The sequence below is a fragment of the Porites lutea genome, chromosome 2, assembly GCF_958299795.1.
Source record: "Porites lutea chromosome 2, jaPorLute2.1, whole genome shotgun sequence".
Taxonomy (NCBI): Eukaryota; Metazoa; Cnidaria; class Anthozoa; order Scleractinia; family Poritidae; genus Porites; species Porites lutea.
In genome coordinates, this window is record NC_133202.1 from 33870206 (window position 1) to 33885465 (window position 15260).

At 40.1% G+C, this 15260-nt stretch overlaps 2 protein-coding genes across 2 annotated transcripts; one reads left to right on the forward strand and one right to left on the reverse strand.

The window, feature by feature from the left end:
- Positions 1-776: 776 nt before the first annotated feature.
- Positions 777-10742, forward strand: LOC140928411 (metallophosphoesterase 1-like). Its single transcript, XM_073378152.1, has 6 exons — positions 777-1406; positions 4079-4182; positions 6249-6335; positions 6778-6976; positions 7767-8030; positions 9748-10742. The coding sequence occupies exons 1-6, from the start codon at positions 1023-1025 to the stop codon at positions 9928-9930; spliced, it is 1221 nt and encodes a 406-aa protein (XP_073234253.1). The 5' UTR covers positions 777-1022; the 3' UTR covers positions 9931-10742.
- Positions 10743-13837: 3095 nt separating this feature from the next.
- LOC140926897 (neuropeptide FF receptor 2-like) lies at positions 13838-14930 on the reverse strand. Its single transcript, XM_073376574.1, has one exon. The coding sequence runs from the start codon at positions 14869-14871 to the stop codon at positions 13867-13869; it is 1005 nt and encodes a 334-aa protein (XP_073232675.1). The 5' UTR covers positions 14872-14930; the 3' UTR covers positions 13838-13866.
- Positions 14931-15260: the final 330 nt, after the last annotated feature.

Consider the following 15260-nt stretch of genomic DNA (forward strand, 5'->3'; position numbering starts at 1 on the left):
GGGTTCATGCCGCCTTGCTAGAGTTGCTATGACGTCAACGTACTCGAAAACCTCCATGGCTCCACTTATAGGAGCGTTTTCGAAAACGTCCGTTTTTGATCGTTCTGGAGAGGACACGAGGCTAAAACTTAAAAAAAAGTGTTAGCGTTTTCAAAAAGCCTGATGCGAGGATCCCATGGGATCCTGCAGGTGACACACCTTTCGATAATCTCCCTTGAGCCGGTTTTTGGATGTCACAAAAATCACAAGAAGTCTCGGAATAGTAGGCCCTGGTACCCCAGGACGACGTTAAAAGTTAACATTCACATATTTGGATTAACAAAATGTACAATATACTGTGAAAAATGTTCATGTTTTTGTTCCTGTTTTTCTCTATGCTGTTACTAAGCTCATTTTTCAGATTAAAAGAATTATTTCAAGTGAAAAATGGTCTAACTAAGTCGTTACGTTTTTTTTTGAAAGTGCCAAAAATTTTTGTCGGTCGGACGACTGTAAACGGAGAAAAAAAGAGGATGGCCAGAATTCGCAGGGGTAATTCGACAGTGCAAAAAGACTCGGCAATGAGATCTCGGTGCGCACACCTCTTGAGTGTGGGAGGAGAGGAAAAAGATAGAGGAGATTGTGCAATCAGAAAAAAAGCAACAACAGACGCCTAATTTTACTTAGCACATGGTTTTCCTTTGACAACAGACAATAGCGTACTCATTTTTTGGTCAGCGGGCTGTATAGTTAGAGCCTAGTCCATTCGCATTCCTTCAAGTTAGAGGAAAGCCTACCTCAAAATTCCTGCGGCGTTTGTAAACAACCCGCTGTTTTTGCGTTATTTTCTGCAATGTGAACGTCCAACAAAGCATTTTACAATTCATGTTGTCGAGGAGATCTTCGAGGATTCATTTGCTTTTATATGTGGTCACTGACTGGAAATATTGAGTTGTAATATCGTCCTCTTTTGGGGGCATGGATCGAACAGCTTTGAAATTGATATTGAAAATATATAGTTTCTTTCATTGGCGGTCAATTTCATGTCAAGGTGCCCAGTGAAAGGATTCTTGTTTGAAATGGTGAAGACTTCTAGTAATGTTCTGTTCACTCAGTTAAAGCGGGCGGCGATTGTCGCTTTATGTCTGTTCGTGTTCTGCGAATGGTTGATTTATTACTTGGTCATTTATCAGTGCTCCTGGCCTGAACTTCACTCAGAGGGAAGAGAAGGGCGCTTCGATCCTCTTAGGATAATGTTGTTGACTGATACACATTTGTTAGGACCAAAACATGGCCACTGGTTCGACAAACTCAGGCGAGAATGGCAGATGGAGAGAGCCTTTCAGACAGCTGTTGCACATTTCAAACCTGATGTTGTGTTTTTACTTGGGGATCTGTTTGATGAGGGTTTATACAGTAATGATGAGGTGAGGTACTAAGGCAATACACCTGGACCAAATGTCGAACTTTCCATGAGACAAACTAAACTTAGGCCCTGTGTACAAGGAGGGAGGGTAACCCTGGTGCTAGGGTTACCCTAGCAAGAGGGCTACCCTAGCACTTGCACATTTCTTCTTTTTGTACACCACGTGTTTACAAGGCAGGTAGGGTTACCCTAGCGCTAGGGTGACCTGACCCTACCTGAGTGCTAGGGTTACCCTAGCAAGAGGGTTACCCTACCTGCCTTGTAAACACTCTGCTAGGGATAACTCACCGACCCGGGACAACTTTCCACCGTCATTCGTGACCAGTAATCATGCAAATTTGAACGGTATTATCCAATTTCTGAGCTTAATCATAAACATCTGAAAAATAAAAAGTTATTTTCTTTCTAAAATGATAATATTTTGACCTTTGCTTTAATTCATGCAAAAAGTAAAACACGATTTTCAAGTAGCAAACCGAGAAATATCGTTTGGAAATGTCTGCATGATACAGAATTGCTTTATCTTTTTTGACTGTAATTCATGTTTAACGTTCAAACTATCAACTGCATGCAGTACAACTCTGAACCAGTTGTACTAAATTCTATATTCAAACTCGGTCGCAGTCACGGAATGAAATAAACACACACACAGAACTCTTAGTTCAAAAACACGATGATTTGCTTTAATTGAAAAGAAGCTATTTGGTCCTTAACGAAGAAAAAAAGGAAGGAGACAAGAAAGAAAAGCTAACAGAATCATTACACTTGACGGTAAAAATAGCATGAAGGTCAAATTATGACATTGATCTCCGAAAACTTCGCGTAAACAAAATCATCGGCGGCTGAAACCACAAAGCGGCTCTAAATGAAAAACCTACCAACTTTCTGCAATGATTCTTCATTCACAGTTCAATTTCGCATTTCAGTTTCAAAGACAAGGGCAATTTTGCTGTTTAAGAATACAGATTAAGCTTATCGAAATGTTTGAACTAAACGAAAGAATGCGAGGGATGCAATCCGCTGATTATCAAGCAACAATCCCTCTAAAATTTTTCATAATTATACATTATTATGCGAATGTTTAGACAATCAACCAATCAAAATCACTACCCGGTTTTCGGGTAGTGAGTTACGTCACTGAATGGTATTAACGGCCGGTTGATTCAGACGTTGTTGAGAGGAGAAAACGACTCGAAGCAATCGGATGAATTTCAGGCTATTCAAATCTTGGACCGTTACAAAGAATGTAATGCATGAAGAAACACGTCAGCAAAACTGGTAAAGTTGACCCAGGTGATGGGGTAACCCTACCTGTGAAATTTGCCTGTAAACCAGAGCTAACTTTAACCTGCTTGGTAACCTGGGTAACCCTAGCACAAGGGTAACCCTCTCTCCTTGTAAGCAGGCCCTTAGTGTGTTAAGTTCATGAAAAGTGTGATGTCTGGGTCAGTCAAGCTTGTCTGAATGAGTTTGGATCATCCAACACATTCTATCCATCTAGTTCAGATGGATAGAGCGTCTGAGGATCGTCTCCAGGACAAACATTGATCTTGACATGGGACGAACTAAACTAATAAATTAAAAATATGTATGATAATGTATATTTAGCCTCATTCAGGAGAAAATTTATTACTGAATATCCACTGGCCAGCAAAAATTGCTTTTTGGTCTCATTCTGTTGATTGGTTCAACGTGTCCTAAGTTCGATGTCTGACCCAACAGATGATCTTAACTTAATTTATGTAGACCCAAATTAGAGATTGCTTCGTCTCAGGAAAAGTTCAACATTTGGTGTAGGCCTTAGGTTAATACAGCAAATACTGTCTTAGGATTAAATGTCCTGAAGTAAAGTACTGCCCCACAAGTATGAAACTAGTTTTTAAAAACCTGTTACACAGGTAAAGATTTGCCAGTTAGACCCCCTCTATACAAGAAGCTAGTTAACCTTAAGTTTGTAACAGGCTCTCATTTTTTAAATTCTATTGAAAATAATCTCTACTCTGAAAAAGGGCTCTTTAAAATCCATGTAATCAGTACTTCAAATTATTTGTCTTGTTGTAGTCATTTTTAATAGACAGCAACATTCTCTTAACCCTTTAAGTCCCAATGGTGACCAACATCAATTTTCTCCTAACAATATCCATACAATGTCAAGAGATGAGGTTATGAGAATTAATTAAATGATCACCTAAGAGAAAACGCTTTGATCTTTTATCAAACTCTCTCAACTTATTCTTTAAAGAAATGTATAGAGATCAGTTTGGAGAATTTGCTCGTGGATATTGGGGCTTAAAGGGTTAACTACAATTTGATTTTTTTTCTTCAGAAAAATAAGGACCTATCCAAGAACCTAAATACCAGTAGCCTAAATTGGGCTTATTTATTACCACTTTGATAAGGACCTCCTTTGGCTAACTTGGTAAAATGTACATGACTGTACATGTAGGTTCTTACACATCATAGTACTGCATACAAAAACTCTCTGAATGTCATCCCTCTCTCTGTATACATGGATTTTTGTAGTGAAATGGAAATCTGGGAAATGGTTTTAAGTGAGAAATCAGGAAACAGTAGTTCTCTAAGGAGAAAAGTTGTGTATAAATTAAGGCCACTTCTCATTTGAGTAAGATATTGTAGTGATTTTTTATGCTTTTATTCCTATTTATTAATCAGGAATGGGATTTCTATGTACAACGTTTTCACAAGATGTTTGATCATTCTGAAAATACTGAATTCCATGTAGTGGTAGGAAATCATGACATTGGATTCCACCCCGAGTAAGTTGAATCATAATATGATAAAAACCAAACAAAGTTAACGCGTGACTACTTTATGGGGCTATAACAGCTTAGTTTGTATATACTGTAATCCTTTATGAGAAAAATAGACTGAAGATTGATAGAAATATTTTAGTCACAGTCATGAAACAGTGGGAAACGTCCCACTTGCAGCTTAAAGTAGCTGAGTGGTTCCAGTGTTAAGGGTTTGATTTAAAACTTGTCTTATTAAAATTTCCTACCCCCCTGAAAATTCCAGTTCAGATTCAAACAGTGTGCATCCAGGGAGAACAGAACATTTTTCCAAGCGAAGGGGGGGGGGGGGGGAGGGGGGGGAGGGTTGGTAAGTGACTTGAAATGGGAATACTTAGGAGACTAGACTCCTTGCAAGTCTTTATTTTTTTCAGGAAAACTCTGGGGGATGAAGCCACCCAGCCCCCTCCCCCCTCCTTAACTCTGCTCTCCCTGATATCCCTTTAAAAGTTTTGGTCTTTTAGTCCCCCTCCCTTTGAAATTTCCAGTCGCCATCCTTAGCGAGGGTGAGCATGGATATTTTTTGGAACCATGCAACACTGTAACTTATCTCTAAGTTATATGTGAGCACTACCCCCAAGATGTTCTTATTTCATGTTTCAGTCAGTTAGACTACAAATTGTGATCCCCTTTGCCTGTGTGAGCAAAGAATTCAAGGCACCACAAAGGTCCACAAAGCACATTGATACACCGCAACTGGCCGCAAGTTTTTTTTATTGTGTAACCATAATTACTATGAGAAAAGAGATTTGTCTATTTTAACAATAATTAACAATAATATTAATGAATGAGGCTGAGTATCTTATGAAGAATTATGGAGATTGAGGAAGATGTTATAACACCCTCCGAGATCTCCATAATAATTATGAAGAATTATTCTTCATATGATACGAAAGCCGAATTCTATAATTGTTTTATTATTCATTCAAAATAATTCCTAGTTTAAAAACAAAGATAAAACATGCTTACCTCCATCGATGTTAAGTTCACCTTCGATAGAGCACGTTTAGGGTTGTTCAGCTCCGCAAATATTCTCCAAATAGCAGATGTTGCCCTTCCAGTTGTGTTCTTGCTGTTCTAATTGCCATGTTTTTAACTATAATTTCGCCTAGTTCTTACTCTTGAAACAAGTGAAATGTCTGCCATTTTTTGTTTTCACAACCAAAATAACTCAACCTCGTCCCCAGGTCTTCTCGGTTAACGGTGCATTAACCTGCAAGAACGCTGCATTTTTGACGTCATTTCCTCGTTAACCCATTCGCCCCTGAACCGCCCGTAACCGCCCGTGCGGATCCAGGTCCTTTCTACCCTTTGTGACGTCATCAGTTTTAACGGTCAAGGACAACTTTCTTCGCTAACTTGTGCAGAGTGAAAAGATCTTTCGAACCATACCAGAATGAGCAAAATTCAATCAAGGACACCGGAGAAAGAAGCAAAAAACCACGTGACATGGACCTGAAAATCTCCATGAAAATCTTGTTCCATTGCCCACCTACCTTTCCTTTCACCTAATCCTAAGATCCTAAAAGCTTTCCTAAAAACTATTCCTACCAAAATGAAGCCTGCTAAATGCCCAGCAAGAGAAAAAAAAAATGAGGCAAGAAAAGCGAAAAAAGAAGGGAGGAGAGAAAGCGAAAAGTAAAAGTCAAGACTGCTGTGTCACTTTTAAACCCGAAATTTTGCTTTCTGCGCATGCCCGAACTTCGCAAGCTGATAATTTGCATCTGGATCAGAAGGCTGCGAAGTGTACGACCTGTAAACCGGTTTGTGGTAAGTTTTAGCTCTTTATAGCACGACAGTGACCAGAAAACCACTCGACTAGCTTCAAAACGCGTTTTTCGGCAAAATCTCCAGGAGCGAACGGGTTAAACACAAAATTCTTCCAAATTTGGTCATCAGTAACTGGTTAATTGAATTATGCATGGCTTTTAGCCAATCAGAATCGGGTAAATATGTTGAATGAATAATAATCTGTTTCAATAAATTATCGTGGATCCTTTTGTTAACCAGTTGCAAAATTTTTCTTTCCTCAGGGCCGCTAGAGACAGTCACTTGTTTGAAAGATTTTCATCTGTGTTCGACTCACCATCAGTTAAACTGATCAACATCAAAAGAAACATGTGAGTTAATGTACTTAATTTCCTTCTAAATACTTCATTGAAAGTTTCTGTCACCCTTGACCTAGAAAAAGGATAGCATTTTCCAAATTATTAGCCTTCCGTTAGTCATTGCTAATTACTTACAGAAATCCCCCCAACCCCACCCACAGCTTTCTCTCCTAGTTTAATGTCATGCAGTGTGTCTGGCAGTATTTTTATCTGGTTGAGATGACAAGCCTAATCCTCTGTTGACCAATATGGCTTGATTGAATCAACCAGAAATCTGCACCTCAGTGACCAGTCACTCAGCATTCAATGAGTCACTCATCACAGATAAATGAGCATTTCACCAACTTGAAAAATTGATACACCAAGAGCACCGAGCGCACTTGCTTTACCCCAGCTCTCTTACGGACATGAAATGCTTAATTAAAAAGGTTAACAATTTGCTCTTTCAATTTAGATTTGTCCTAGTGAATTCCATAGCATTGCAAGGTGATGATTGTTCCATGTGTTCTGAAGCCATGAGTCAACTTCATGCTGTAGCTGATAAGCTCAACTGTTATCGGAGGTCCAAGAAAGAAATCTTTGAAGATATTGTGAAACAAGACAGAACTTTCTGTGAACTTCCTAAAGATTCTCCACCACCAATACTTATACAGGTATAATCCAAGTCTGGCTGCTGCTGCACCATATACTAAGTGAATAACAAGTCTTGAGTTACATCACAAAGAACACAACAATGATCCCTAGCCCTTTCACAAATATAACACAATAAACTTCACACAATAGAACGACATAACAGTGCATATATTGACTTGGTATATCGAGCACCATCCCTACGTCTTGGCAGTCTAGCTAGACTGCAAATCAGAAATTGACTTTTTATGGGCACAGCCATCAAACAATGTGCCTTTACTGCAAATTTACTTCAAATTTAAATTGTTTCGGGGGACAGCCCTGCACACCCTTTGAGTCCGTGAATCTTATGTACCCTAAGGTACAATACTTCCTTACTTTCATAGCACTGTACAGTGGAATTCTCAACATTCTGTGGAAAAGGAAGCTGGTTCAATTATTGAGAGTTTCAGAAAACTGAGGGTTTGAGAGTCAGGTTGATCGGCTGTATTTCTTAATTTTTTCATTTTTCAAATAATCAGTTTCATGTATTTCATGTGTACAATTAACTGTAATTGTTTCCAACACACAAAGGTAAACTCACTATTTAAATCCCTAGGGTAACCAACATTAAATTTCTCCAAGCAATATCAATTCATAATCAGGAGAGAATGTTACGATCAAATAAATAAAATGATTACCAGTGGGAAGATGCTTCGATCTTTAATTAGATTCTCTCAACTGATTCTTTAAGGAAGTGTATAGAGATCAGTCTGGAGATTTTGTATGTGGGTATTGGGTCTCAAAAGGCTATGCACTTATTTTTCTCTGTAGCATTTCCCATTGTACCGTGAAACAGAAATGAGCTGCACAGGCGTTGATGCTCCTCCCCCTGATCTAAAGCAAATCACCAATCGAGAAAAATGGGAAGTAGTTTCTAAGGAGATGTCAAATACTCTGCTGACACTGATTAGGCCACGCTTGGTTCTCAGTGGCCACACCCATCATGGCTGCTATCTGGTGCATGAAGATGGGACCCCAGAAATGACTATACCATCGTTCAGTTGGAGAAACAGGAACAACCCTAGTTTTGTGCTAGTAAGTGAAGGAAGTACTTTAGTGGTTAGCAATATCAGCAGTGCACATGAGACTGCAGCATTGATTAGAGGCCTTTGGATTCAATGGCAAGGATAATTACGAGGGCAATATTTTTCTTACTAGTGCGCGCACGTGAACCAGCGTCATTTTGGCGGGGAAAAGTGATAGGCGTTGTCATTCTACCAGGGGCTTTAGCAAGAATGCCAATAAGTGGAAACAAGTTATTAATGGTTAAAAGTTTTATCATAAACATCGGGCGAATCGATTTAAGTCCGGGCGAACTGACGACAGGCGAATCAACTTTCGGGCGAAAAGACCTGTTACCAAGTTCCCCAATCCCATGTGAATGTTTTGACTTCTATGACGATACGATAGATTGTTGTCCAAATGTTGCTTGTAGAAAATATTCGCTTTTTAGCAAGAGCTGTCGAGATCTTTTTTCACTTTTGTGATCATGAAATTTAGGCTTGAGTTCCAAACATTTCATGTCAGTTTGACATGACAAGAAGAGGTTCCTTCAGGGGATATTGATCAGCCAATTTGTGTTATGACTCTAGCGATACACTTAGTTTTTTCGTTCGCTAGAAGTCCCTCATACTAAAGGCATTTAATTTAAAAAACGTTTTGAATAAGCATGCATATCTGGAGCTCAAAGCAGCGCTTTGAAAACGATCGAACGACAGAGTTTTTGAGAACTAGTACATAAATCAAGATTCTTGGTAGCAATAGAAAGGGAAAATCGACAACGCCATTCCCCAATTTTCTACAGCTAATCTGCCTTTTCGTGTTTACGGGATCGCCTTGCCCGCTGTGAACAAAGCTAATGTCACAAGGTAACCCTCACCTTGGGAAATGGGCCAAGATCAAAATGATTATCAGGGGCGTAAGGCCTACAATTTTTTGGTTTGATCACTCTACCACTTGTAATAAATTATGCGTTGTTGGTGCGAGTTAAAGAGCTTGTATTGGTTATGTCAGTGCGTACTAGTCATGCGTGTAGTCAATAGAATTATAAACTGAACAAGCATTTTTCAGGATATGTGAAAATGAAATTCCCACCTGCAGTCAGCCAGGCCTACAACAAGTCGAAAAGCTGGCTACGCCCCTGATTATTACTGTAAGTCGCCGCTTCCTGCCTCCCGTCGTAGTTAGGGGTATGGGAACTGCCTCGTCCCCAGTCGCTCGAGATCACTAGGGGAAAATTGAGTTAGTTATTAGGGAAAGCGGGAACGAAGGGAGTGATGCGTTCTACGCTCGTTCCCATCATCCCTCTCTCGCGCTTCTCGCTTATCTCGCGTGCTCGCGAGTTCCCCAATCCCTACTTAGACTGGAGAAATATAGGGCACCCTACGAAACTATACGGCAGCGTCAAAAAGCAATAAGTTTAGATAGCAAAACAACAACTTTGCACGTGCATCACGCTTTTTTGTGCATTTCTTTGCCGTCCCTGCACGACTACGACGTGAAATGACCAAATTTTAATTTTTTTTTTTTAGCACGGGAACGGCAAGGCGATAAATTCTACCATCTCTGTCTGAACTCAGCCTGGCCCCCTCTCTTGAGCTCCAACATAATTTCCCTTCTTTTTGGTAACTGAGAGTGAGATTTTGAAATTTGTTGAATTTTGACTTTGCCCATTTCTAGGAGCGAAAGGATTAAAGCTCCGTCACTGTAAATCAGGACCCGCTTTTCACTCAGTGTTCTCGTTTCTTTTCAGAGTGTCATCACACCAGAGAGGTACGCCTTGTCTAAGTGTTTTATACCCCGGGAGAGTACAGTCATTGCGGTCTACATCATTGCTGGCCTTGCTTTTGTGTTGGTGAACTTTAGACCTACCTATCGTTATTTGAAAACGCGAAGAACATGCAGACAAATAACACTCGATTGTTGCGTTAGATAGCATAGAAAAATGATTTATACCATTGGCATTTACAAAAGGATCTAGTCTGGCCTTGCGTCATGTAAGATAATCGAAGAAAATCTGTGAATTAGAAGTCCAGATACTGGATTGCGGGTTCCTTGTCAGGGGAATTTTTATTTTGGATTCCTGGAGCTGAATTCTGGATTCCAAAGCCCAGGAATCGGGATATCTCATACATGGGGCGAGTAGCCTGTGTTGAGGCGTTCCTGCTTTCGAGCGAGACACCGAGAGCATTTTTCTATATTACTTGGGGATGAGGAGCTATGAGGCGAGGTGAGAGAATTATCTGAGGGGATTTCTAGTGTTATTATACTTATTACTGTAAATGATAGGAATACAACTGAATGAATCTCTCCATAGCGGCCATTTTGGGAACGGAAGAAAGTAGCTGTTGCCGGTAGAGAGGAGTCAAAGTATGGACTGTCCGCCACAAAAGTGGCCGTTTTAGAGAGGTTTAAACAAGAGCGACGAGTGCTTTTTTTGTATTTGTTTGCCGCCCGCTAGTTACGTGTCCGCCACCATAAGTCTGCCAGCTACATTGGAATAGAGACTGCTGGTGTTAAGTTTTGTATTTTTAGCAAAATGGTTCGAATGTCGTAGGACAAGCTACTGAGCGGAATTATTTTTAACCAGGAGCCGATTCTGTTTTTAACAATACTTTTAACAGTTGAACCTCCCTCCAACGACCATCTTGGGGACAGAAGAAAATGGCCTTTATAGAGAGGTAGCTAGACTGCGAGCAGTCTCTCCTTTTTCTTGGTCCATCGAGTAAAACGCCCGAGACACGCAAATGACCACGTGCGGGTGTGGCTATGCCAGCAGTCTCTCTTTTTTCTTCTCGGGCTGCCGCCCTCGTTTCTCGCGTCTCGCGGCTTCGCCGCTCAACGCTAGCGCGCGTGCACTCCCCTTACTAAATCTGAAGAAAAAGAGAGACTGCTCGCAGTCTAAGAGGTGGCCATTTTAGGGAGGTTTAACTAGAGTCAATTGTGTGGACTGTCTGCCAAAAAAATGTGGCTTTCGAAGAGAGGTGGCCGTTTCGACTGTAGTACCAAACCATAATCAAACTAAAAACAATCATCTTCATTGAGTTTTTCTGTTTCTCAAGACCGTAAAGTGGGCGGAAAACTCCACATCATCCGGATTCAACTTTAGGCTATGTTCATACTATACCGGATACTGAGCTTTTCGTGGCGGTATAGTGTGACTGAAAACCTATCCAATATGTGACCTCAGAGAACGGCGCAGCGCATCTTCGCTCCGTCACGGAAATCGCGCCGCCACAACCGTCTTGTGTGTGAACAGAAGCCCTATTCGGTAGGATAACCGTGGCGGCCGCGGAAAAGCCCCGGGGGGGGGAGGTACTCCCTTATAAGGGCTTAATGGGGACGTGCGGCCAGCCAGGGTATGTTTTTCGGGATTTTTGTCTTAAACAGGGTATCGAATTTATCATTTTTTGTCTTAATCAAGGTATCGATTTATCAGTTTTTGTCTTAAACAGGATAAATGTCTTAAACAGGGTATCAAAAATCGGAATTCTGTCTTAAACAGGGTAGGAAAATCAGCGATATTTGTCTTAAACAGGGTCAGGGTATGAGAGGCCGCGCCGCACCTCACCACCCAGGGATATATCGAGTACCCGCCCCCCCCGGGGGAAAGCTATCCGGTAGATTCGAGTTGTTTGCCCTCCGCGAATGATGCGAATACGATAATTATTGAATAGTGTTTGGACGTCTGTATGTAATTTCGTGATTGTCTTAAACTGAGCGGAATAGTACTCGGGAGAATGAGTCAGTGAAAAAGACAAAAAGCAATAAAAACGTGAAATAGCCTGGGGGGTTTCCCGTTGTGTGTAAAGCTTTAAATTATAAACTACTTGCAGGACAATGAGGACATTTCGAAAATTTGCTTGTTATAAATTCATCAGTATTGTCTCAAAGCTCCAAGAGATCGTCGGCTTTAAAAAAATCATTTCATAAACTGGAGAGATGCTCTTTCTTCTAGTCTAGTTTTGATATAGATAGCAATATTAAAAGGCTGAGGATAATTTTTATTTATCTATAATAGAAAAAGTTTTCATATTAAAATTAAACTGAAAATTAGTCAACGCCTTGGATGTCTCTTATGCAAGTTCAAGAGCCGTTGTGAATCTTCGTGTAAAATGCAGCCGATGATACTGTGATAATGAAGAATTATTAAATAAAAACCTCGATAATCTGTGGTCAGGATAAGTCGGTGTTCGGATCAAGAGAAATTTGCTCAGTATTGATGGGTATGATCAGTAACGTAAATATGTTTTTACATTTCGTGTTTTATCGCTGGAAAACAGTACTCAAACAGGCTTAAAACATTCTGTCGTGTTAAGTAAAAGACATATATTGTCACTCATTTGAATGGATACTTCTCCTTTTGACAACTCGCTGCCACCGCATGCAAAGGTGACAGACTTTGTTATTGAAGAAGTTTTTCGTGTTAAGCGAGAATTCTCCGTTACAAAAAGTAGGTTTAGGTTTTTAAAACGTTCAGTTGAATTATACCTACACTGTTTTAAATCAGTCTACTTTCATCTGCGTTTCAAATTATTTAAACATTTTTCAAGCAGTCGAACAGAGCGAACAGCACGCTATTTGGTGGACACTAAATGTTATGTCTGTTGAACTGAGTTTTGTCAAAAATGTCCTAGAAAAAGGATAGTTTGAAATTTTTCAAGAATGGTAGTATAAGTAGAAAAGATCATGGAAATAGTCATGGAATTTGAAGAGAGTTCGAACCCTGTAGAAATAAAAAAAATCCATTAAATGGTCTTGATTTTTATTTTAATTATTATGACTTAAATTAAATAAGGCTTTCCTTCAAAGGCGATAGTTTGACTGTCAACTGTCCATAAATTTGTTTTATGTGTTGATAATTTCACCCACGGTGAATTAAAGGTGTCGTTAACTTTGTTCATGAATACTCAGACTCGATTGCCTTCCGCACTCAGTCACTTCCTTATCTCTAATTTTTCCGCAGAATTAAATCAATAATGAGTTTGTCAACATAAGAAGCACAGAAATCGACTTCTGGCGCCAGAGTAGTTCACCAGACGAAATTGCCTGAATCTTCTTTATGTCCTTTGAGGAAAACAGTAGATCATTGCAACAAAATGAAAAGTCAAATGTGAAAGAAATGGACGGACGGGAATTAAATTTTTGATCTCTCTCTCTCTCTCTTTTTTTCGAGAAAACAAACACATCAACTGTAAGACCATTAATCGGCAAGCATGTATCTTGTATGTGAGTGAAGCTCAAAACAATCAAAGACTTCCTCCTCCGCATTCAAAGCCTACATAACTGATCAAGTTGTCAGGTTCTTTGTCGAACTTGTCACCGTTACAGAATTTTTTTTTTGAACTCAGTGAAACTAACCACGGTAAATTTGTATTATTATAACTAAGAAAGTCCAATTATATTCAGCGTTAAGTACGGCTGCTCTTTTACATGTATAATTTATAGTGTGTCTTAAACATTAAACACGCTTACTGTTCTTAGTAGAGGACAAAAGTGTAATTTTCTCACTGGCTGACAAACTGTTAAAAACTGTCTTATCCTCATTTTTTCACCGTAAAATTGTTATTTTTGTTCTGTTGTGAAACGTTTGTTATTGAAATGTGTGTTTTGGGTATGATCGAAAGTAAAAACTTATACAAGTGAAAAGAAAATACTTCTAGCTATTAACACATTACCCAGTGCCAGCTTCTTGAAACAATGTCCCCTAGTGTGACAAAAAGGATCTTGCCCTGATTATTTCAATACAAAATCGAGTGTAGTTTGTAGCTCCTCAAAAGGCGAATGAACCTTTATTTTCCTCTCGAATGGCGAGCCATACCACGTATTAAAAAATAAAAAAAACCCGGAAATTTGCAGGTGATACAATAGTTTATAGCAACTCGAGAATTGTTCCGTGTCGTTCTCTTGTAGTTTTGCGACGTTTTACTCGGCGTATAACTCTTTTAAACTCCTCGCGGTATTTTTCGTTGAATATGGTATACACTACCGGATCCGCTGCGCTATTAACGAACACAAACGTATTGGCTACAATGACCCAAGTATTGCACTGCGGGCAATTGTTTTCACTGAAGTCTAGAGCCAGCCAAACGATATGGTTAGGCAACGAACATAAAGCGAAAACCACTGTGACGACGATCGACATCTTCAACACTTTTTCCGCGTCGTGCGCATGATATGGTTGTGTGGGAGAATCCTCTCTCGATGCGCCGTTTTTGCGAAGTTCGGCGCAGATCTTCACATATGAACCAAAAACCACCGTCAAAGGCACTGCGTATTCTGTGATGAATATGGTAACCGAGTATACGCGGCTGTATGTGTCCTTGGGTTCAGGCCAGCTCTCGGCGCAGTGTCCGGTCTCAAGATCGACCTGTAAAACCAACACATAAGGCAGAACCAAGACAAAAGAGATGATCCATATTGCGACGATACTTCTCTTTGTAGCAGCTAGACCCATCTGAGGTTTTAGAGGGTGCACAATGGCGCGATATCGGCTGAAGCCGATCGCAGTTAGCGTGAAGACCGAGGCATAAGCACACATGGTTTGCAAAGGGAAGAGCGCCTTACACAGTGCCGCAAAGTACGGCCAAACACAGGAATTCTCTTGCACGGGTATATCGAATGGTATACATATCACGGTGAAGGCCAAGTCCGCCACGGCCAAATTCACCAGGTAAAAATTCATTACTGTCCGCATTCGAAGTCGTTTCCAAACAACCCAGCAAACAAAGCAGTTACCACATAGACTGGTAATGAAAATCGCGCTGAGAATCACATATTTCAGTATTGTTATAGCTTCGTGCTCCCCAGTATTTGAACAAAGTTCGATTTTCAAGGTTTGGTTTGAACCCTGCATTTTGGCCGTCGTGGTATTCATGTTCAACCGCGCTTTTCAACTCGAGATTCGAGTTTTCTCCCCAATTAAAAAAAAGAGAGAAGAGAAGAGAGAGCGACAAATGAACCAGTGAATAAACTAAAAATCCCAACGTAGCTCAACGTGTCCGCTTAGCTCTGCTTGCTGACAGGATGGACATGTCACAGATGTCATAACATCAGCTGAGTTAATAATGTAGGATGCTAAATACAGAGCAGTGTTTTTTATCATATGGCCCGAGGCAGGTGTGTGACATATCTGCTGGCCAGACTTCACTCATCGTCCACTTAGCCCCTTTTAACTGTGCAGCTTTCAATAAGGGTCAAAATGAAGAGTAGAATAATTATTATGTACTCAAAAACTGAATGCCAGAGGAAAATTTTAGCTTTAGG

Bases quoted from the DNA above. Each gene is read 5' to 3' on its own strand.
- LOC140928411 (XM_073378152.1), top strand. From the start codon at position 1,023: ATGTCAAGGTGCCCAGTGAAAGGATTCTTGTTTGAAATGGTGAAGACT. The intron at 4,183-6,248 runs GTAAGTTGAATC...TTCTTTCCTCAG, and splicing joins GACATTGGATTCCACCCCGA to GGCCGCTAGAGACAGTCACT. The intron at 8,031-9,747 runs GTAAGTGAAGGA...GTTTCTTTTCAG, and splicing joins ACAACCCTAGTTTTGTGCTA to AGTGTCATCACACCAGAGAG.
- LOC140926897 (XM_073376574.1), bottom strand. From the start codon at position 14,871: ATGAATACCACGACGGCCAAAATGCAGGGTTCAAACCAAACCTTGAAA.